General features: G+C 41.5%; 2 protein-coding genes across 6 annotated transcripts in view; one reads left to right on the plus strand and one right to left on the minus strand.

Moving 5' to 3' along the window:
• The window catches only part of LOC143527889 (globoside alpha-1,3-N-acetylgalactosaminyltransferase 1-like), a 204,937-nt gene that overhangs the window by 153,936 nt on the left and 27,096 nt on the right, over positions 1 to 23,905 (plus strand). The window lies entirely within an intron of this gene.
• LOC143527885 (NACHT, LRR and PYD domains-containing protein 12-like) overlaps positions 1 to 23,905 on the minus strand; it is a 45,418-nt gene that overhangs the window by 18,034 nt on the left and 3,479 nt on the right. Inside the window, exons 3-15 of one of the 5 annotated variants that reach the window (XM_077023244.1) lie at positions 21,767 to 21,858; positions 19,654 to 19,734; positions 17,846 to 17,873; positions 16,985 to 17,247; positions 15,878 to 15,958; positions 14,618 to 14,665; positions 14,048 to 14,122; positions 11,752 to 13,495; positions 8,230 to 8,403; positions 4,744 to 4,905; positions 3,870 to 4,043; positions 1,196 to 1,369; positions 197 to 370 (exon numbers count right to left, since the gene is read on the minus strand). In XM_077023244.1, coding sequence (XP_076879359.1) covers positions 197 to 370; positions 1,196 to 1,369; positions 3,870 to 4,043; positions 4,744 to 4,905; positions 8,230 to 8,403; positions 11,752 to 13,495; positions 14,048 to 14,122; positions 14,618 to 14,665; positions 15,878 to 15,958; positions 16,985 to 17,189 — 3,011 coding nt within the window. In that variant the 5' untranslated portion in view covers positions 17,190 to 17,247; positions 17,846 to 17,873; positions 19,654 to 19,734; positions 21,767 to 21,858. Of the gene's footprint in view, positions 1 to 196; positions 371 to 1,195; positions 1,370 to 3,869; positions 4,044 to 4,743; positions 4,906 to 8,229; positions 8,404 to 11,751; positions 13,496 to 14,047; positions 14,123 to 14,617; positions 14,666 to 15,877; positions 15,959 to 16,984; positions 17,248 to 17,845; positions 17,874 to 19,653; positions 19,735 to 19,951; positions 20,016 to 21,766; positions 21,859 to 23,905 lie in introns of all 5 variants that reach the window. The other 4 variants (XM_077023242.1, XM_077023245.1, XM_077023241.1 and 1 more) reach the window with 4 other exon arrangements.

Below are 23,905 nucleotides of genomic sequence, written 5' to 3' on the forward strand. Positions count from 1 at the left end.
ATTCTCTGTAACATGTTAAACTTGAACTGAGCTGCTCTGACTTCCAACAGAGGCCCACAGAGTTCTTAAAATTGAAAAAGTATTTCTTATATCAATAGATCCATATCTATAATCTATACTCTATAATGAATCTGATGGAAAAATTGAATAAGACATTTTAAAATATACATTTCAGAACAAATTTACAAAATTTTACCTTAGTATCTCTAGTTTACAATCTGTGCTTTTAAGTCCAGCAGAGAGCTTTGTCACTCCAGAATCCTGCAGATCATTGTTACTAAGGTCCAGATCTTTCAGTGGAGACTGTGCCAGTTGTAAAACAGATGCCAGATTTTTACAAGTTTCTTCACCAAGACTACAGCTAGCCAGCCTGTAAGAGATGCTAGGGATTAAAATTGTAATGCTAGGTATTTTATTTTGAGGCTTAACTATCCAGATTGATGTTTGGTCTGTTTTTTTCCTTTTGTTCTTTTAATCTTCCACAGTGAATCTTATGTGGTACTGATGACCAGAGCCGGAGTGGCTAATCGGCAGATTCGGGAGGATTCCAGATTGGCCGGCTCATATCAATCTCTAGTTTTGGCCAATTGGGAGGAAAAATTTATTTTGGGCTGGATTTGGGCATGAAACTCCCGGGCTGAAAAAGGGGCCCACTCCGGCCCTGCTGATGACTAATCTCACCATATTCATGCTCACCATCAGGAATTAAGGACTTTTTGTTCATTTGCATGTTCTTTGTGAATGTACCTTAAGAACTTCAAGCTTGTATAAATATAATATGGAGTTGCATTATAGAGGCTGATGTTATAGGCTGATGTGTTGCACTGGAGTGGTACCGCAGTGATCTTGGATCAAGAGAAAACACCAGTGCTCCAAATTTATGAAAACACACTCATCACTCCAGGTAAAATTGCACTGCTCTGCTCTCACTCAACATTGCTCATTCTATGCCATTTTTTATAGAGGTACCATATGCAAAAAGGACCAGTGATCTTGCACCAGTTCCCATCCTTATTGAGTCAATATAAATGTATAAAAGGACCAGTTCAGTCATTTCAGACAATTCACCAAACAGGATTGCATGATTAATAAAGGATTATATTATTATAAATTCCAAACACAATAATTTACATCCATATTACTGTACAGTAGAATTACTGTGGATACACACATAGCTATATACATATATACATACTTGATTGTCTCTAGATTACAGCGTGGATTCTGCAGTATAGCAAAAAGCTTATTCACTCCTGAGTCTCCTGGGTGGTTGTAAGACAGATCCAGCTCTTTCAGCCACAAATGGTTTGAATTCAGAGCAGAAGCCAGAGAAGAACAGCCTTCTTCAGTTACCAAACAACAAGACAATCTATAGAAAGTAGGGGAAAAAGAGGCAGAGATAGTGAGTGACAGGCATTAGTTAGATACCTAATAAGCTACAGTATAAAGTATTATGTTGCACTGCTGTCACTCCATAATGCTCACTAACTCTGGCACGTGTGTGTTTTTATCATAGATGTACAGATATACACTATATTGCCAAAAGTATTCACTCACCTTCCTTGACTCACATATGAGCTTAAGTGACATTACATTCATAATCCATAGGGTTCAATATGATGTTGGTGCACCCTTTGCAGTTAGAACAGCTTCAACTCTTCTGGGAAGGCTGTCCACAAGGTTTAGTAGTGCGTTTATTCGGATTTTTGACCATTCTTCCAGAAGTGCATTTGTGAGGTCACACATACTTATGTTGGACGAGAAGGCCTGGCTCTGATTCTCTGCTCAAATTCATCCCAAAGGTGTTCTATCAGGTTGAGGTCAGAACTCACTGCAGGCCAATCAAGTTCATCCACATCAGACTCTGCCATCCATGTCTTTATGGACCTTGCTTTGTGTTCTGGTGATTAGTTATGTTGGAAGAAAAAGGGGCCAGCTCCAAACTGTTCCCATGGAGTTGGGAGCATGGAATTGTCCAAAATGTCTTGTCTGAAGGACTCAAGACTTCCTTTCACTGGAACTAAGGGGCCAAAGCCCAGCTCCTGAAAAACAACCCCGCACATGAAGTTTGGATGTCTGCAGTGATTGACTGCAGAAAGTTGGTGACCTCTTCGCACTATGCGCTTCAGCATACGCTGACCTCACTCCGTTTATGTGGCCTACCACTTCGTGTCTGAGTTGCTGTCATTCCCAAACACTTCAATTTTCTTATAATACAGCTGACAGTTGACTGAGGAAAATTTAGGAGCAAGAAAATGTCACGACTGGATTTGTTGCACAGGAATTGACTGAGCACCTGAGAGACCCCTTCTTTCACAAATCTCTGTATAAACCAGAGACTGTATATATAATGGACGGTATGTCACCGTTGACTCCCATTGTGAATTTTTGAAGCTACCAAGATGGCATCATGGACGCTGCCATCTTGGATGCATCTTGTAGATGAAAATTGGAGCCAGAGCATGCACATTAGAGCCAGTAGGTAGGACAGTATCTCTGCCAAAACTCTGATCACATTTGTTAGGATACGCACACCAGTATAGACACTTTTGACATTTTACAAAATAAACAAAGGTAAAAGGTTTTAATACTGCTGTCAAGAGTTTTGCTGTACAGAGTTTTGATACAGTTTTGCTGTTGAGCACGTTCACATTTGAGCATCTGGTATTAGATGTCAATCAACGCAGCTATTAACAACGCAGCTATCACCTTATTGTCACACCCCTTTAAGTAACACTTAATAATGTCTATAAAATCTGTTTATTGTAGAGAAAAACACTGGGAGAGGTACTAACGCAATGGGGTCTTATAGAATTGACGAAATATAATTGCTCAAAAAACTTATTTTATGTGTAATAAAAATTCAAAGTTTCTCCACCAGCCCGTTCACTTAAATGGGAATGGGCGGGGTTAAAAGTTGTACTGCAGCCAGCCACTAGAGGGCAGATGACACACGGAGGCTTCACTTTTCACTTGTGTCCACTTATATATACGGTCTCTGGTATAAACAGTCTGCATGTCTACATGATTTATTTTTTACACCTGTGGCCATGGAGGTGATTGGAACACTGATTCCGATCATTTGGATGGGTGAGCAAATACTTTTGGTAAAAAAAAGCTCTCAGGAGCTAAGGGAATGCTAGATGGACTCTGAATGCTTCAGCATACCAAGATATTTTGGACAATTCCATGCTCTCAATTTTGTGGGAGCATGGCTCCATCTTCCACCATGACTGTGCATGAGTGCACAAAGCAAGATCCATAAAGATATGGATGGCAGAGTCTGGCATGGATGAACTTGGCCTACACAGATTCCTGACCTAAACCCTATATACAAATTTGGGATAAATTAGAGGAGAGACTGAGAGCCAGGCCTTCTCGTCCAATATGTGTATGTAACCTCACACATGCGCTTCTGGAAGAACGGTCAAAAATCCCATAAACACACTCCTAAATCTTGTGGACAGTCTTCTCAGAAGAATTGAAGCTGTTCTAGGAATGGGATGTCACTTAAAAGCAAGAGGGGGGTAAATACATTTATAAAAATTTACAATATGAAATACAGCATTTTGCAATGATGTACTTCATCATCTGTGCACGGAAAGTGCTTCTTATATATGACCATTAACCATCATCATACTAAATATACTAAATCTAACAAGACCAAAATCAGCATCATCTTATAGTTGTGCCTCTCACAGCATAGTTTTCATGTTATTAGGATGTGCTCAAGTCTAAACTGAGCTGCTCTGACTTCCACCGATAGTCAAATTGAGTTCTTAAAACTCAAACATATTTCTTATAGAGACAAGTATATCTATATGGAATCAGAAAAATAAACTTATATAATGAATTCACAAAATGCTTACCTTAGTATCACCAATTTACAGTGTGAATTTTTCAGTCCAGCAGAGAGCGCTATCACTCCTGAATCTTGCAGATTGTTTTTACTAAGGTCCAATTCTCTCAGTGGGGACTTTGCCAGTTGTAATACAGATCCGAAAATTTTACAAGTGTCTTCCCTAAGATCACAGCTAGCTAGTCTGCAATAAATACAACAGTTGTGAATATTACAAATCTTTTTTTAGACCAAACAGATGTGCTTGTTATTTACACATAGGCATGCTGTGATTGTCACCTAATCACCTGACTATAGTTCTTTGTCCATGAGTCAATTTTAAAAACAGAAAGAGAGGGCAAGTGTCCATACTTTCTCACACCCTCTTGTTTTAATTGCTTATTCTCCTGTACCCTTCATCATGGGTGCTCCCCCATGGCCCCATGTTTTTAACATGATCTTGGCGATGAGATACTAGATGCTGTTCAGCCTTGAAATTATTTAACTCCACAGGCATTTAGCCTTATGCATACTAAACAAAACATTTTGCTTTATTAGCCAGGTATTGATATTAACCACACACACAACTTTAGTAAAAACAAGTTTAGATATTTTTTAAATCTTTGCAATTTTTAAAAATATTTATATTTGACTGTACATTTTGCAGATGTATTCTGTATACACTTGTATGTAGATATAATTGCTGTAAACCTTATTGTTATTATTAGCACTTTGCATTTCAATGCTCAATGAGGAAAACTTCAAATTTGAGCACCTTCAGTGTTGCTGTGCAGTGTTGCTATTGCTTCAAAACTGTGGCCAGCTCCACCTTACTGGTTGCAGAACAGTGTAAGCGGAACCTGTCAGCAGACACACATTCACAGCTTAATGTATTTTCCACATACCTGATTGTCTCTAGTTTGCAATATGAATCCTCCAGCCTCTTCACTCCCAAATCTCCTAGGTAGTTGTTGTTCAGATCCAGTTCTTTCAAGTATGATAGGTTTGAACTCAGAGCTAATGCCAGAGAAGAACAACCATCTGATGTGAGATAACAATCAGACAATCTGGAAGGAGAGAAAGAAGAGATATAGGAACATCCATTTGCTTTTTACACTGCAGTATTGACACTATGTAAACAGCATATGTGAACACTTATGTGATAGTAAAGAGTTATTAGAAATATACAAAAGGGCTTAATAGTTTTTGTCTGATAATTCCCATTCTACTGTATGGCTAAGATCTTCTTAATTGAGAGACAAATTCATGAGGCTGATACTCCATCATCCATTTAATGCTGAGCTTTGTGTTGCAGTGCTTTGGGGAAACCTGGTGACTTACAACATGTACAATCAGCTGATTCTTTGTTAAGAATGGTAAACCTCAAAGTAATAAAAACACAAATGTACATTTTGCATATATAGGTAGTGTATATGAAAAAAGCATGACTTTTGCAATAAAGAAACTTCATGAATTATATGAAATGCAATAATCGATATTGCCTTGTTAAGAATACTGACTAAAACCCTCGGTAGAGTGGAAAAGAAGACAGCGAATGTTTCTGTTTTGTACATGCGTATTTAAGGCCTTATAAACTAATTGAAAATGTGAGTCTTCAGTTTTTCTTTGAAGTGACAGCCAGCTGTATGGACAGCCAGGTACAGAGAAGAGCCTTTATGCCTTAATTAAATTTTGAGGGATGGTGTGTCAGCTCAAGCAGTGCTAAATGCTTGAAAGCAGTGAAGTACAGAATGGCAATTGGCTTTAGGTATGTGGGATTCTAGATTCAACATAATAATATATAACAATAAAATAAGCGAAAATAAAGTTTGTTAAGGTCTCAAAACATTGGTTCTGTTGTACAGAATAAATAAAGAGATTGATATTCACAGTATTATTTGAGCAATTTGTTTTGTTAGTTATTTTATTGCGATATGTATATGTGTATATGTAGTCCGTGTCCATTCATGTTCATGTATATCCTGTGGGTGTGGCTGTCTGTGTATGTGTTCACTCATCTTGTAACCTAATGTGTCACACTCGGGGTCAGCCTGCCATCACTTCTATCTCTTAAAATCATCTCTTAAAATGATGAGGTTTTGAAGTGGGGCTTCCAACCCTCCCTCCTCAGAGTGCCCCAAGGAGGAAGTCAAGGGAGATCCCGCCAGCCCATGGTCCCATCGCAAGGACTGGGACTATAAAGCTAGGTTTATACTTGATGCATCGCGAGGGTCCGCGCAGCGAAAATGACATAATCATTGTAGCTCCGCCCATGCGTGAGGGCCTCGCACGGTGTCGATTTACGAGGTCGTGCACCTCTCGAATTTTGTAACGTCACGCACGCAATGAACAAAGTCATGTTTGCAGGGTTCATACACCTTTACAAGGTGGAATTCAGGCACTTGTACGTCACTTTCAAGTTCCATTTCAATATTTTCCAGTACCTAAAACTTAATTAAGTTAAATATTTATACATATACTCGAAATGATTTGAAATAATTCGCTTTTTATTACATTATTTATTGGTTGTTTATTTTCAAAACGCCCAATCTTAACGTCTTCACGTTCTCTCATGTTTCGTCCTGGAATTACAAGAGGCTCATATTTGTTAGAGTAATGCAAGAGAACTGTTCAGTCAGATAGCTATTTGTTGTGAAACAAAGTAGTTACGATTTCAAGCATTTTAAGTACTTTAGCCTAAATTCCAGCAGTTTTCAAACCTGAAACACAAAGCAACATTAAAATTTGTCAGGTAAATGTTCCTTCCCCTGTTTTTGAGGGGTGTTTCTTTATACTACCACATATCGTTTCGGACAACACTGCAAAGAATGTGACGCGGCAAGTATAAATGCTTTGAGGAGGTTTGCGCGAGGAGTGCGGAGTCGCGCGCTACAGTCACTCTCAAAAGTATAAGCCTAGCTTAATGCAGAGTAATTTCCTCTTCCCTCTGGTGGCCTGGGGTACTGCATGCAACCCTCCAGCGGTGGTCTGGGGTACTGCATGCAACACTCGGTAAGCACCTCCCAGGGGTGTCTCAGGGAATTGCACATGCTCTTAAGCTGCCCAACGCTGGTGAGTACCCCCCAGCGGCAGGGAACTAGATGTGCTCCTGTAGCACTCAACACGGCGCACACCCAGCTACACTGGACACTCCGGGAGGCGCTGCTCTTGATGGGAGAGTACTGGACCCTCCCTTCGGTCATGTGTATGTAGTATGCGTCTGTTCTTATATGTACCTTCTGTGGGTGTGGTTGTATGTGCATGTGTTCACTAGTCTCGTTAACCTAACACTCAGGGCTTGTTTGTCTTAAGTATTTAATGTACATCATGACTATGTTCCATGTTCGTCTACTTCGTGTCAGTCTCACTACGTGTTCAATGTTGCATGTTTGTTAAACAAACATGCAGGAGTGATTTTTAGTAAAGCTTTGATGAACACTTGCCTCCGCATCCTGTCTCATTCCTCGCATGTTATATTTGTGTTTGTCCTGTTCACTTTCAGTTAAGAACAATTATGAATAGCAAAAAGGGTTTTCTGTTTTAGACAAAATTAACTTTTTTCTGGCCTAGTAGTAAAGAAATTTAAGGATTTACAGATTAAAAAACAAAAAATCTCAGCTCTATGTATATATATACAGAATCAGTGGGGAACCGTCAGGGCCCTCTACGCCCTAAAATATTCTTAAAACATAAATATATATAATTTATCCAATTCTTTTAATCTACACAGTTTGACAATCGACATCTAAACAATTACAGAAATATAAGCAAATAAATTATTCAACCGTGTCTATTCAATCTGTGTTGGAAGGTGAGGGGTTAAGTGGAAGCCTGTGAGCCTGTGTCTCCCCCTATCAGCACTGTGATGCCTCCGCAGAATGTTGGTGATTGGTGGGCCCGCTGTTCATTTACAGAGGGCCTGGCAGTTATAATTCAACGCAATACCAGTTTCAAATGACAGTAAAATTGACCAATCATATCTTCCCTCTTAGTGGGTGGGCTTAACTGTATGATAATTTCCACCCGCTGTGGCGACGCTAGCTGTCATTAGCGGACCACCGCTAGCTAGTTTTGATTCAGTCCTTTGACGCCTTCGTGCGCGTTGTTTACATATTCCGCTCCTGAGGAACACGGAGCTGTGAACCTTATTTTGTTGGAAACTTATTTTGCTTAAGAAGTTATCTAGTACAGATATTATTGAGTTTCTAAAGCTGTACTGTCGTCTCAGTTTGTTATTTTTTATTTATTGCAGTTAATTAGGAAAGGAAACAATTTTTTTGGGGGGGGGGGGGGGATGATGGGAGCGGGCCCAGGTTTAATGGTCACGGTTCGCTACTGATATATAAATATATACACACACACAATTAATCATTAATTTCCAGGAAGCTCACCTGAGTATCTCCAGCCTACAATGTGAGATCTTCAGTCCAACAGAGAGCTTCTTCACTCCTGAATCTTGCAGGTCATTGTTACTGATGTCCAGTTCCCTCAAGGTAAGGTTTGCTGGTGTCATAGCTGTGCAGAGAGCTTCACCAGAGTGTTCTGTTAAATTACAACCAAATAGTCTAGAAATGCAGAGTGAGAAAAGGAAAAAGTGAGTATAGAATACCAGTCACAACACAGCAGTAATACAGGATGATTTGCAAGATCATGCAAATATCAAACACTATGTGTTTCATTTGTAAAAATGTATTCATGCAAATATCGAACACGATGTGTATTATTTGAAAAAATTTATTCTCTATTTTTAATGCCTTTTTTCCACAGATATATAATGCATTAATGATGTATGAGGTTTCCTACACTTGGATGAGCAATATGAATGTCTGTGTATCTGCACTTCTTCTATACATTCCAATATATCACAGATCGTTTCCTTACCATAATTCAAAAACATAGTGCTCATTTTATAGATAACCTTAAAGGGAACCCTAACCTTAAACCTGAACCTCTCAGCCAGATCAAAAGTTCACAAGTGGAACTACCACCATTCCCTTCCGCATATTGATGAAATCAAGTTGAATGCCAAGATGGAAAATTGAACTGTCTCCCTGATACAAGTATGAAAGACATTGGAATGTCATTTAGGCTTGGCTTGAGAATTGAAGTTAGCTGATAGTATGAACTGTAAAAGTGATTCTGATAGAGGGAACTGAACTACCAACAGGTCATATAACAGACCCAGACGACAGCTAGAAATACCTCAAGATGTTTCAATCACACAGAAACAATGAGGAAACAGGATTGCAACATTCAAGTAGCTCCACAGGGTCAAAAAAGTCTTCATGGCAAGATGCATGGGAATAAAGAAATCAAAGACATAAACACGTGTAGTGCACAGGCAGAGATGATCACTCGAGTGAGCAAATGAAGTCAAGTCGAAGTGGCACAAAAAGATTTCAGACTTGACTTGAAACTCATCCCTAATGACTTTCAACTCCACTCAGACTCATCCAAAATATCTTGTGAACAATACGAGTCAGTGCTTTATCCAGACGTTGTGTGCCAGTTATAGTGTGTTTATTTTGACATTATTCCTTGTTTTTGTTTTGGTGATTTGGGATGCAACCCCTTTTCTCATGTAACACAACATCATTTATGGCAAGCGGGAAATCAGAGAGAAGTATAAAATATAAACAAACAATGTTTCCATAGCTATGGCTCGAGTACCATATGTGAAGCCTTTGGTAATTTGTTGACCGGGGGGGTTTGGGGGGGTGTTGCCTAACGTAATTTGTTCGGACATATCCAAAGGACTCAACGTGTGAAGGATGTGGGAAACAAATACACTGGAAAGACCACATCAAACTTCATAAAGCACCTAAAAACAAGGCTTGTTTAGTTTACATTAACCAATTTTCCATAATTACAGCTAGCATAGTAGCCCCAATTAAAGTAGTGGCCACTTGTAAACAAATGACAATTGTGGAAGGAAAATCAGTGATGTTTTCTATATAGTTTTTCAGCATGCAATATTACACCAATGTTAGTGATTTTTAAAAAGTTTTGATATGCGTTTTTTTTTGCTAAAATAGTTTAAATGTCATTATTTTTTTATTCTCAAATGTAATGACAATAAGAAACAAAAATGCAGAATACATGGAAGTCGCTGATAATGGGGGATGGCCGACAATAGGAGGTATCAAGATAGTATATAAAATTGTTATTTTCCATCTCCTGTCCCTCAGTTTATCCTGGTGTTGACTTCAGACTTGACTTATACTCCGGCCTAAAGATTAATGATTTCATTTGGAGTTGTATTTTGTGACTTTTGAACATCTCTGCCCACAGGTCATTAGCAGGTGCTATAATCTGGCAATGAGAAGCTGCCAGAGAGCAGAAATATAGTTATATGGAGAATAGAAATATACATTCACCCCATCCAAGATGCATCATCCAAACCTGGTCACCTTTCTATCTCTACATAGACATCTTATAGATTCTTGGATATTGGAATTCTAATAAACCTGTGGAGAAATGAGCAATAAAGGTATTTTGACTAACTTTCTTATATACTGTAGCTGTTTTCACTGCCAGATTCAGTCAGACATTTAAAATTACACCAAACCGCTCCCTGCCTCGAGCCGGTGGGGCAGTGAAGCTCGGTGCTCAATGAGCTAGCTGGCTCTCCTCTTCCAGAGGACCATTTCCTCTGGACCTACGTATTACCACCCACCCACCCACCCCACACACACACACACACACACACACACACACACACACGCACGCACACAGTCCTTGTACATTTAGGATCCTGGGGGGCAGGCGTGTAACCAGAGGTTGACGACGTGGGCCTGCTGCCATGGTTCACCCGTCTCCTCACCACTGTCTGTCCCTCAGTTTTTACTGCACCTTAGACATTGAGGGCCTTTGAGGGGACGGTGTGGACAAACGCTGGCCAGTGGCCCGGGGCTTTGTCCACGTTGGTCCCAACACCTGTCCCCTCAATTTTAACTGAACCATAGTATCACACACTACCACACATACATATACACCAACACCTACACACAACACAGCACTGGGGGTGGAGGGGCTCCTGGGGGGGGCTCTGTTTCCTCTGGTTCCCCTGGAACATTTATCCTATGTTGCACAACTAGGTTACACATAAACACACACTCACACATACATGACGTCTTTTGTGCTAAATGTCTTTGGTACACTTTCTGCTTTACTTTGCTGCGGTCATTCGAGTTGGTTGGGTTTTTTCTTTTTCTATATATATAATAATAATTATTATTTTTTTTTAATTTATTTATTTTTTCCCTGCCCTTCTGTCTTTTCCCTTTTTATTCTTTCTCTCCCCCTCTTTTCTTGGTCCACCTAACCCCAATAATTATCACTTTGCATATTGTTATAATTGTTATAATTGTCATTTTGTCACATTGAGGACCCCGGCCCCTCCCCTTTGGGCGTGTGTATACATAGTGCACGTGCTTTGTCTGCGTCAGTGGAACTCCGTGGTGATGGCTATGTCGTGTGAATAATGTGTCTCACCTGTGAATCGTCTCGTAATCACATGGGGCTAATGTGGTTTGTCTATTTAATGTGTGTTTGCGCAGTGTCCTGTGCTCGTCGTTGTCTAAGTTTACACGTTGCTGTGTGTGTGAGAGTTGTATGTTGCTCGTGCGCTATTGCGCAATCCTTGAAAATAAACAAAGTGACGTCAGTCCAAAGAGGATTCTGTGTCTCGTCCTTCGCCGACTCACGAACGTCACACATTTGAACTGTACATAAAAACAAAGTTGTCCTCCAAAGATGGGGGGGTGGAGGTGGGCCATTTAATAAAAAAAATAAAATAAAATAATAATAATAATAATAATAATTACATCAAATGGATACATTATAACTTTTTGGAATGTATTGCACACTTTATTGTGGTGTATGTTTTTACTCATTTTACTGAAAATACTTACAGAGCTCGTTGTGTGTTTTTTACCACTGGCAGTAGTCTCTTCAGTCCTTCATCAGATGGTATATATTTATTAAGCTCAAATTTCTCTTGAATCTCCTCTGACATCAGCAGCACAAGCAGCAGAGCTGACCACTGTGCAGGTGAGAGAGTCTGTTTTGAGAGGTTCCCTGAGTTCAAGAAGTTCTGGATTTCACTGGTAAGGGTGTTATCATTCAGTTCATTCAAACAGTGAAAGAGATTCAGGCTTCTGTCAGATGAGCTTTGCTTATTCAGCATCTTTTTAATGTACTCAACTGTGTCTTTCACATTGTTTCCTTTTGCATTCAAACTTGGCAGAAGTTTCTTCAGGTCATCCTGATTTTCCTCGAGTGAGAGGCCGAGAAGGAAGCGGAGGAAACGGTCCAAGTGTCCATTCTCACTCTTCAAAGACTTTTTCACTGCATACATGTGGAGATCGTTTAGGTCTTTCAACAGCCATGAAACCTTGTTCACAACTGAATTACGCTTGAGTCCATTCTTTTTGCGCTGGCATTGTGTGTAATGCACATACAAAGCTGCAAGGCCTTCTTGAACACTCAGATGTGTAAAGCTGAAGATGTTAGTCTCAGAAACCCGCTCGTGCTGACTGAAAATGTCAGGGCAGTCTTCTGAAAACATAGTGGCGTTGCTGACATCAATGCCACAATCTGTAAGGTCTTTCTCACAAAATAGTGAAGTTCCACTCTCAAGACTGCGGATGGCCAGTTTCCCAAACCTCAGAATGATGCGCTCAGTATCGACAGTTTTTGTGGGGTCCTCTTGGCATTTCTTTTCCATTAGGTTTTTCTGTTGAAGCAGGAAGTTTATGTACATTCCTGTGAGAGTTGAGGGCATTTCTTTTTCGCTGTCTTCCAACATCAGTGGCTGAAGTGCTGTGGCAGTTATCCAACAGAAGGCTGGTATTTGACACATGATGTGAAGGTTCTTTGATTGTTTTATATGTGCGAATACTTTCATTCCTACATCATCATTACAGTATTTGTTGAGGAATGCCTCCTTTTGTTCATAACTGAAGCCTCGTACTTCTGTCACCAGTTCAATGTATTTCTGTGGAATCAGATTGGCAGCTGCTGGTCGGCAGGTTATCCAGATCAGTGACAAAGGAAGTATTTGTCTCTTGATGAGACCTGTTATCACAGAGCCCAGTGAGGCCTTCTCATCAACAGTGTTTGGTCCCTTACCATCTTCAAAACAAAGAGGAAAGCGGCACTCATCAAGCCCGTCAAAGATAAATAAAACTTTCCCATCATCCTCTGGCAGTGTCTTCAGTACAGGATGTGATGAGAAAAAACAATGATTTAGTAGTTCAATTAAAGTGAACTCTTCATCTTTTTTCAGATTCAGTTCACAGAAACGAAGGGGGAAAATATACTTTATGTCTTGGTTTTCTCTTCCCTTCACCCAGTCACGAATGAATTTATTGATTGACGTAGTTTTGCCCACTCCTGCAATTCCCATTGTCAACACTCTTCTGTTCCGCCGGCTTTTATCAGACTGGGTTTTGAAAATTTTATTGAATTTGACACTGGATTTAGCTGTTTTACCACGTCTGCTGTAAGACATTGCAAATTGCATCATCTCCTGAATGGCTCCTCCAGTCTCATTAACCACTATAGTGAGATCTGTGTAGATTTTGTTCAAGCGCTTATCATTGCCAGTGACCATTTGCTTCAGTAATTGCGTCAAATGGGTCTGAGGTGCTTTATCTTTTGTAAGAGAAGAATAAAGAGTTATGATGTTATGAATGTTTATTTTATTCAAGACCACAATGAGTGCAGGCTAACTAGAGTTGGCCTAAAGTGGAGGCTGTTATCAATGCACAAAAAGGAAATAGGAACAATCACTTTTTCCCTAATCAGTGAAAAACACTAATCAGTGTATACATATAAAATAATTATAATTATTAATTATAATTATTATAATATCTGGCAATTTTGCTCAGGGTAAAAATTTATTCATGTGATTTGTCAATGTATACTAATGTATACACAAAACATATGGTGTAAATTTTACATAAAGGTATGAGGAGACAGGACATTTTCAAAGTTAATGTTATAACTTTCTATGTACTGTGGATTTCACTGGATATGTCACATTTGTCAGTGGTAAATACATTTGATAAATAGCTTCAATGTTTCTGACACTGAAAACAGATAGTACATATTGCATCTTAAGCATATGTGTAATCAGAGATAAATGTATATTATATATTCCTATTGTCGATGTAAAAGGAATGGTGATGATGTGGTTGAGTTTACCTGCACAGAAAGTAGTTTGAACTGCTCCTGAGATTTCTGAAGTTTGACCATTTATGTTCTCAGATATCTCTCCACCTGAGTGAAAAGACATCAGTACAGAATATGAAATATGAGACAAGAAATTAGTAATAGTGCTGTGATTGTAAGTACTTCTGTATACCTTTTTTGAAATTATTTGTAGATCTTACATGTAACAACAAATAAAACAGTAACCACATTCTGTTACAAATACTAATATTGTTATTTTATTGTTACTCCTGTTTACATGTGCTATTTTATGCTTTTAAAACATTTTAGTCAAGATTTAGGCAAGAAGAGTAAAATGTGTATTTTTTTCAATAACATCTTTATTCTTTGTAAAGTTATTTACTAACCTAATGGTTAGCTAGACATAAAATGACGGGAAGAGACTTAGATTGTTAATTTTTCAACAAAATATTGACTTAACAGTTTTATAGCTAGGGCTCTGAGAAAAAAACAGCCGCAATTATTGTACATTTGATCACATTCATGAAGTGTAGGTTGACATTGATACTGTTGCTCATACAAAGTGGACATTGATGAGTTTACCTGCTTTGTCAGGACTCTTAATATTCCCCTTCACATATTTGTTTACACCTAAGGATCAGAAAAATAAATATAAAATGTATATAAATCATATAAAGTGTATATTTTCCAATAGTGTTTTTAGGATAGAAACATAACATTTTGTCATAAATGTCTCCACAATGTCACGTATGGCTACGCCCCCCTCTCCCCGCTGTCACTCCAATGTCTCTGTTATCGTGGTTCTGTCATTCCTTGCCCGTTTATCCCGCCCCGCTCGTTTGTCTCCATGATTCCTTGTTTGTTACCACGCCCCGTGTTATTACCGTCACCTGTCCCTCGTTAAATGTCATTGTATTTAAGTCCCAGTATTCCCCTAGTCTAGTTATCCGTGGTTTTGTTTGGTCGTATCCGTCGGTGTGCGTTTACTGTCAGCCTGTTTTATCCCTGGTCCGTAAGTCCTCCCTGTTCTTGTGTTATTATGTCAGTTCGTGTTTCTTGTTCGGATTGCCTGCCTGCTATGACCCCTGCTTGTTTGTACGACTCTGAGTTTGGTATTCCCGGCATTAAATCTCGTTCGCCTCAGCGTTTGTGTCCGTCTCCTCGCTCTGCTGCGCGAGAAACGTTACACACAATCATGTGAGGTGTGTTGAGGGAGGGAAGACAATAATGGGTGTAGTTTCCAAGCTTTCCTTGTAAATCACCAAAATCATGACTAGAATTGGCTTAGAGTGGTGTTTATCAACGCTCTAATGAAAAATCAGGACAACCTAATTATTCCAAATTTAATATTTCTAATTGCTGTCATGCAGGTTTCTCCCTTTCAAAATTCATAGGATTCTTAATGTTCTCTTTAGGGAGGAGTCCAGGTGCTTAATCAGTCTCTTGTCAACTCTAAGTTTCATTATTGCATCATGCACCTTCTGGATCTTCCTACACCTGTCATGAGGCCCTTGCAACTGATTTAGCTACTCTTATGAGTTTAAACTCTGATGCTTCCCTACAAAGAAAAACAATTAAAAACCTGTTTGGTACCTCATGCCTTTCAAGCCTAGAGTATAGGCCTGGGCCAGCTTCACTTTTACAAGAATCCAAAAACAAAATATGGATTAATATTTGTAAATAAATAAAACCAGAAATGAGTAAATAGACAAAGAGTTTTAAAGCTTCTAATAATAAGAGCAAAAGGACTATAGTAAGCACATACTGTACATGAAGCACATGCATGTTCTTTAGGTTGAAATTGATATATTTGTCCAAATTATCTAACACTGATGAGTTCACCTGTAGTGAGAACACCAAGTCCAGTCTGGATGACAGCAGAGGGTGAGACTGGAATCCTGAGTAGCCTCTTATTTCTTACACCTAAAGAAGAGGAAATAAGGACCGAATAAGGAATATTCCAACAACATCAAAAGGGGATTTAGTATTGAGTATAATTTCTCAGTCATTGTATCTCTTTCCTTTTGTGCTTTTATCTTTCTGAACTTCATCATACTCACACCTTTTAGGTCTTCTATGGGCGGTGGGACATTTTTGCTCACTGGTTTCCTGGTATCATGCTAATGATATATTACTTGCTATTTCATCATGTTTGGATAACTTTTTTGGGACGCTTATAGCACTGGGATGCCTGTGGATTGTTCTCAGACCTTTGCACTAGCTTTTTACCACACATTAATTTTAAGTTCCAGAGTTGTTATAATTCAGTGTAAAATGTACCATTGACTCCAAGGACAGTGTAACGAGTAGGCCTACCAATATTTAGAAAATCCTAAATATTTTCCTATATGTGTTGTGTGAACAGTAGCACCGATAGAAAGCGTTGATGTTCACTGTCTGCACTGTTTCAAGGTTAGCTTTTGATAACAAATATACCTTACGTTAGTCATTATGTTATTAAGTTGACAAAACTTAATAAAAGCTCTTTGTCAGTAGAGATTGTTGTGCAACTCTTGTTGTGGTTTGAATGGTACTGGTGATGGATAAATCAGTGTTACAAGGCGTGTTCATTTAGAACTAATTTCTGGTGTGGTACAGTCTGAGCCATGGTGGTTTAATCTGATTTGTGTTCTCCTACATGAAGGTTACCATTACAGTATACAAAAGATTTTTTGTGTGCTGTATATGACATTAAATTGTTTAACAAACAACCATTTCATTGTAATCTGAATGGTAAACAAGATATGTTGGGGAGATGTAAGAGTAATTTAATAAATGTGCAAAATATGTAGAATGAGAAAGCAAGAGAATGCAAATGTAAGCAAATGTTTCCTGATTTGATATATTCTGAGTTGTGAATATGTGTTATTCTTGTTAATATGGATCCATCTTTATTACATGCTTTATTCCATCTGTGATCAAATAGAATATAATAACTATGATTCTCACAGCATTTATCTTGGAGTTCTTCAGCCAGTTGGTTCTGGTTGATCATCTTCAGTATGGCCAATGTGATCTCCACAGCTCCATCTGAGCCATAAATCTGCAACATCTTATCCACAATGTCATGTTTGTCTGCTTTCTCCAGATCACCTTTTGGAATACGAGCGAACCCTTCCACACCACTGGTCAGATGCCACCTGAATGATTTCATATCACTGGACAATAACTCCTTCAGAGTGTTGAGCAACTCTCCTGCAGTATATTCCAACCTGCATGATATCAAATAACAGACTCAAGCTTAATGTGGTGTTGTTTCTGAAAGGTCAGATAAGGACGTTTGGTTCATAGTGCAGGGATAGAGAGGTGGAGTGGATGTGTGATGGGTGGCTTAAGTGAGTGAGAAAGGCACATATCCATCAGGCTTCAGCGCATGCTATCAGGGATAACCATTGTCTGAGGCAAGACAAGAAAGCTCTCTGATGGACTGAGGTCATATACATAAAATATACATACAAATTTTACTGACCTCTATAGTATACAATAGAATAGTTTGATTATACTTGTGTTGATAATGGCAAAATAATAATAATAATAATAATAATAATAAGTTATCCATCCATCCATGTTCATCCACTTATCCGAGTTCGGGTCATGGAGGCAGTAGCCTAAGCAAAGAGGCCCAGGTTTCCCTCTCCCCAGCCACCTTTTCTAGCTCTTCTGGGGGGATGCCAAGGTGTTCCCAGGACAGCCGAGAAATTTCATCTCTCCACCATGTCCTGGGTCTTCCCCAGGGTCACTTCCCAGTTAAACATACCCTCCCCAGGGAAGTGCCTATGTGCCAACCTCCAAGCCTCTTGTACTCCATACCTTATCTTTAAGGGAGAGCCCAGACAACCTGTGGAGAAAACTAATTTCAGCCACTTATATTCACAATCTCATTCTTTTGGTCACTACCCAGAGCTCGTGACCATAGGTAAGAGTGGGAAAATAGATTGACTAGTAATACGAGAGCTTTCCCTTTTGGCTAAGCCACAATGGTCTGGTACAGCGTCCACAACACTGGAGCTGCAGCACCGATCCCCCTGCCAATCTCTCGATTCATCCTTCCCTCACTCATAAACAAGAGCCCAAGATACTTGAACTCCTCCACTTGAAGCAAGGACTCACTCCCGACCCAGAGAGGGCAGTCCACCCTTGACCGACTAAGTAGCATGGTCTCGGATTCAGAGGTGCTGATTCTCATCCCGGCCGTCTCGCACTCATCTGCAAACTGATCCAGCAAGAGTTGTATGTCCTGGCCCGATGATGCCAACAGGACCACATCATACTCAAAAAGGAGAAGCTTAATGCTGAGGCCACCAATCTGAACTCCCTAGACTGGTTGAGCAAATTCCCAGGCACCCTCTAGAACCCTCACAAGGGTGAAAAGCAGGTCCACTGTTCCATGACCAGGACGGAACCCACTATCAACCGGACTCTCTTTTCTAGTACCCCTGCATAGACCTTTACAGGGGAGGCTGAGGAGTGTGATCCCCCGATAGTTGGAGCACACCATCCAGTCCCCTTTCTTAAAAAATGGAATCACCACCCTGGTTTGTCAGTCCAGAGGCACTGCCCCAATGCCAAGCGATGTTGCAAAGACTTGTCAGCCAGGACAGTCCCACAACATCTAGAGCCTTAAGGAACTCAGGGCAGATCTCATTCACCCCCTGGAGCCTTGCCACCAAGGAGTTGACACAAGCTTTGTCACCTCAGCCCGAGTGATGGGCAAACCCCATGTCCGAGTCCTCCAGTTCTGCATCCTCTCTGGAAGGAGTGATGGCGGGATTGAGAAGATCCTCGAAGTATTCCTTCCACCGCCAAATGACATTCCCAGTCAAGGTCAGTAGATCCCCAGCCCCACTGTATACAGTGTTGGTCAGGAACTGCTTTCCCGGTTGCCTGAAGGTTTGCCTCGGAGCCAATTGAAAGTCACTTTCCATGGCTTCACCCACACACAAGTTACTGCCTCTGCGATGGTCAAAGCTGAGATCCGCTTGGCCTTCCTGTACCTGTCTGCTGCCTCCAGAGTCCCACAAGCCAACCAGGCCCGATAGGACCCTTTCATCAGCATGACAGCCTCAATTACCCAAGGTGTCCACCATCGAGTTCAGGGAATTGCTGACACAACAGGCACCATCAACCTTGCGGCCACAGCTCCAGTCCACCACATTGACAATGGAGGCCTGGAACAATGTCCACTTAGACTCAATGTCTCAGGGCTCCCTCGGGACGTGGTCAAAGCTCTGTCGGATGTGGGAGTTAAAGATCTTTCTGACAGGTTCTTCTGCCAGACATTCTCAGCAAATCCTCACAATATGTTTGGGTCTGCTATGTCTGTCTAACCTCCTCGCCCACCATCTGATCAAACTCACTACTAGGTGGTGATCAGTTGACAGCTCAACTCCTCTCTTTACCCACGTGTCCATATTATTAATATTATTAATATTATTATTATTATTATTATTATTATTATTATTATTATATATAACCATTTAGATTTACATAGATCTGGTACATGATGGCTGCCAATCATAATCAACTTTTTTTCACAAAATAATTTAAACAGTGTTTGACCTTCTGAGAGTCTAAAGGGGAGCAAAAGCAATTGTTAATTGTTCGAAATTTTGACTTACGTCCCCATTTCTGATGGTTGTAGCTGGTAGTCAGGATAACTTGATTATGCTTTCAAACGTTGTGAATTGTCCTTTTTCTCTCTGTTATGAGCATAGAGGTGAAATGTGTGGTTTGTAACTGTTAACCTGAGGTTAAGACAACACCAAATCATAAACAATATAAAGTCACGAATTTCAGTACTACTGGCCTTTACTAGGTATAAATAATTAATAGATTTATGTAGGTTAATGCAGTACAATATCTGTAATGGATAAAAGAGACTTAAAAAGTAAAATTATAAAAGGTTATACTGTATACCATATTGTGACGGTGGGTGCGGTGTCAAGGTACGAGACACAAATCCTTATTGCAGCAGACGTCACTTTTAATATAAATACGAAAATAGCACGTATAGCGCATGAGTAACACTTAACATCTACTGAGACGTGTATACTTTAGACAACGACGAGCACAGGACACTGCGTGAGCGCACATTAAATAGCAGAGGTGGGGACTCGAGTCACATGACTTGGACTCGAGTCAGACTCGAGTCATTAATATTAAGACTTTTGACTTGACTTGAAAAAATATTCAGAGACTTAGACTTGACTTGGACTTTTACACCAATAACTTGGGACTTGAATTGGACTTGAACCTGTTTACTTGCAAAGACTTGATTTTTTTACCCCAAATCTAAATTTTAAAACGCATATTAATATTTATAAAGTGCGCCCCATTAATTTCATTTCCGTCCTTCTGACGCAGACCAGTCCTCTGCTTTTCTACACTCTGTACGTGTGTGTGCATGAGCTGCAGCACAACCAATCAAATGGGGGGTTGGCGAACGTAAATTTTTACCGGGCGGGGTGTAAAATTGACACAAATTAAGTATTATATCGCGATCGATCGATCGCCAGTGGTTGGTGCCAGAGCGAACTAGTAACTCATTGAATCATAGATGTGGATCAGAGGTAAATAAACTAGAATTTTTCCGGCGTGAGAAATCGGATGTGTGGCGTGAGAGCGTGTGAAGACGGTCAAATGCGTGTGGCTCACGCTCAATGCGTGAGAGTTGGCAACCCTGGGTTCTGTATCTGAACTCGGGGAAGAGAGCCTCTCTCTGTCACCATCATAATATCCAGTTCTATCTCAGCATGGATTGTGTATTTGAAGACATCTACGTCGAGAAAAAAATATATTGACAAAAGTGGAGCGAGTTTTCAGCTATGGGGACATCATTCATCGTGCACAAATGACATACAGACTTTTGACCAGCAAATGCAATGCAGAATAGTTTACTGAAATGTCTAAAGTTGCAGGTTCCTGTTAATTGTTCAGTTCTTATATTTGTTTGTCTTGTGTCACTCACACATGTTCTCCAAGAAACCAGATAAGAGAAGAGAGGGAAAATGCTGTTATGGTTCTTTGTATTGTACTGTGAAAATATCAGCACTTTTTATTTAAACATGGAGTTCTACTTATGACTTTTTCACAGAATATTTATTTCTGGAAAATTGTAGTTTAAAGTATGAATATTTTTGCAGCTAAGTTTAACAAATTGAACTGTGCAATAAAGAGGTGTAATTTTAATTTTTTTTATACTTCGTGTTTTCAGTTGCACATGTTTTATCAAGATTTGAGGAGAATACAGATTTTAAAAAGAACGCATGTCTGTTATTTACATTTAAAATATACCTGCAACATTGGTAAAAAAAAAAAAAAGACTCGAAAGGACTTGAAATTCCAAGTTTCAGACTTGGGACTTGACTTGACTATTGCCTGTCTTGACTCGAGACTTGACTTGACTTGAGTGTCTTTGGTTGAGACTTGACTCGGGACTTGAGGTATAAAGACTTGGACTTACTTGAGACTTGCAAAACACTGACTTGGTCCCACCTCTGTTAAATAGACAAACCACATTAGCCCCACGTGATTACGAGACGAGCCACAGGTGAGACAGATTATCACAAGACATAACCACAACCACAAAGATCCACAGACGCAGACAATGCACATGGACAACGTAAACACACGCCCAAATAGGAGGGGCCGGGGTCCTCAACGTGACAGACGCCCCCTCCAAGGGCACTACCCGTCCCGGGGTCCCAATAGGACCGAGTGCCCCAAACCCACGTCGATGGGCGGATCCGACGTGCTCAGTCCTGCGTCTGGGAGGTGACCGCCCTCGGCGAAGCGTCCACCATGAACCACCTAGAACACCCTCCCTGGGAAGACGGGGGAAAAGACGTTAGACACATTTAACGGGACCTGTACAAACACACAAACAGGGACATTCACACATAGAGGAACAAAAGGGAAAAAGGGGTTTGGCACACACATGGGAAGACTCACAAACATTGGAACAGACAAACATGTAACAGGCGCCAAGCTACGCGCCAGGAGGAAAGCAATGAGGGGGGAGAGATCAGGAGCTGCAGGCACTGCGGTGGACGGTCCTCCTCCAACCTTTGCATCCGACCCTCCGCTGGGATCAGCGCGGCTGTCAGACCTGCCTGGTGCAGCGCGGCTGGCGTACGCGCCTGGAGCAGCGCGGCTGGCGTACGCGCCTGGAGCAGCGCGGCTGGCGTACGCGCCTGGAGCAGCGCGGCTGGCGTACGCGCCTGGAGCAGCGCGGCTGGTGTATGCGCCTGGTGTAGCGCGGCTGGCAGACGCCCCGAGCGGGCCACATGGGAGTTCCCCGTCGGTTTCCATCTCCTCCTCTTTCCTCCGGCTCCACTCCATGGACTGCTCCGGGCTGCCACCCCGGGAGTAGTCCATTCCGCTCTCGCCGGAGCGATCGGAGGGTGGACTCCTCTCTGAACTCCACCTCCCTTTAACAGTCCTGCTGGATCTCTCCGAAGGGAGCGGACTGTCTTCCTCTTCCTCCGTGTACGAGCCCTCCTCATCCTCCTCCTCCCCACCGTAGTCAACGGTGGGCGCAGAGTACACCGACGGAGGGTATTCCTCGTTCTCCTCTTCCTCCTCCCTACCGTCTTCTATGATGTGAGAGGGGCACACAGGTGGAGGGAGGTAACCCTCTTCCTCCGATTCCTCCTCCTCACTGTAATCCACAGTGGAAGCGTTGCACACCAACGGAGGGTAGTCCTCCTCTTCCTCCCCACCCTAGTCGACGGTGGAGGCCTCGCACACCAACGGAGGGTAGTCCTCCTCCTCTTCATCCCCCTCCTCAGAGTCCTCCTTCCCGAACTCGCTCTCTGGGGTGGACGTGGTGGCACCGACAAAGCATGAGCCAACCCTCAGAGGCGAGAGGGCGCGGGAAGGAGAAGGGTGTCGCTCCCTCCAGATGCGCACCACGCCCTCGCAGAGAATCTCTGCCAGCTCGGGGTCGCGGTTCTCGCACTCCCGAGCTGTCGCCAGCTGGTAAGCACACACCGGGTCCTTCTCCAGCTCCTCGACCGTCTGTGTGGTTTTGTGGCGCGGGAAGGAGTCCTCTTCCTCTCCTCCCTCCAGCTCGTGGATGCCCACCCGCAGGGGCGAGAGTTCCCGAGACGAAGAGGGATGCTTCTCCTGCCACACCCTTACAGCTGTCAGATGGTACTCCTCTGCCAGCTCGGGAATAGCGGTCTCCCGAGCCGCGCACAGCATATAGGTGCACTCCGGGTCTTGCTTAAGCTGCGCCAGAGTCGGCGTGGGTTCGCGGCGCGGGGGGGAGGAAGAAGCGCGATGATGCCGCTTGCTGGGGCGCTTTGCCTTTTTTGGCCGGGTTACGTAGCCTGGCATGGTCTTGGTGTCTCGAAATGGCTCGTCGTTCTGTGACGGTGGGTACGGCATCAAGGACGAGACACAAATCCTTATGGCAGCAGACGTCACTTTTAATGTAAATACGAAAATAGTGCGTATAGCGCACGAGTAACACTTAACATGTACTGAGACGTGTATACTTTAGACAATGATGAGCACAGGACACTGTGTGAGCGCACATTAAATAGACAAACCACATTAGCCCCACGTGATTACGAGACGAGCCACAGGTGAGACAGATTATCACAAGACATAACCACAACCACGAAGATCCACAGACGCAGACGATGCACGTGGACAACGTAAACACACGCCCAAAAGGGAGGGTCCTCAACGTGACACATATGTGTGTATATATGTATATGTATGTGCATATGTATCTGTGGGGAATCGTCAGGGCCCTCTACGCCCTAAAAATATTTTTAAAACATAAATATATATATAATATATGTAGCAGGTAGGGACCTGTGGCTATGTCTAATTGGTCGCAAAAAGTAATTGGCTGAGTTT

The sequence above is a fragment of the Brachyhypopomus gauderio genome, chromosome 12 (genome assembly GCF_052324685.1).
Source record: "Brachyhypopomus gauderio isolate BG-103 chromosome 12, BGAUD_0.2, whole genome shotgun sequence".
In the NCBI taxonomy this organism is placed as follows: Eukaryota; Metazoa; Chordata; class Actinopteri; order Gymnotiformes; family Hypopomidae; genus Brachyhypopomus; species Brachyhypopomus gauderio.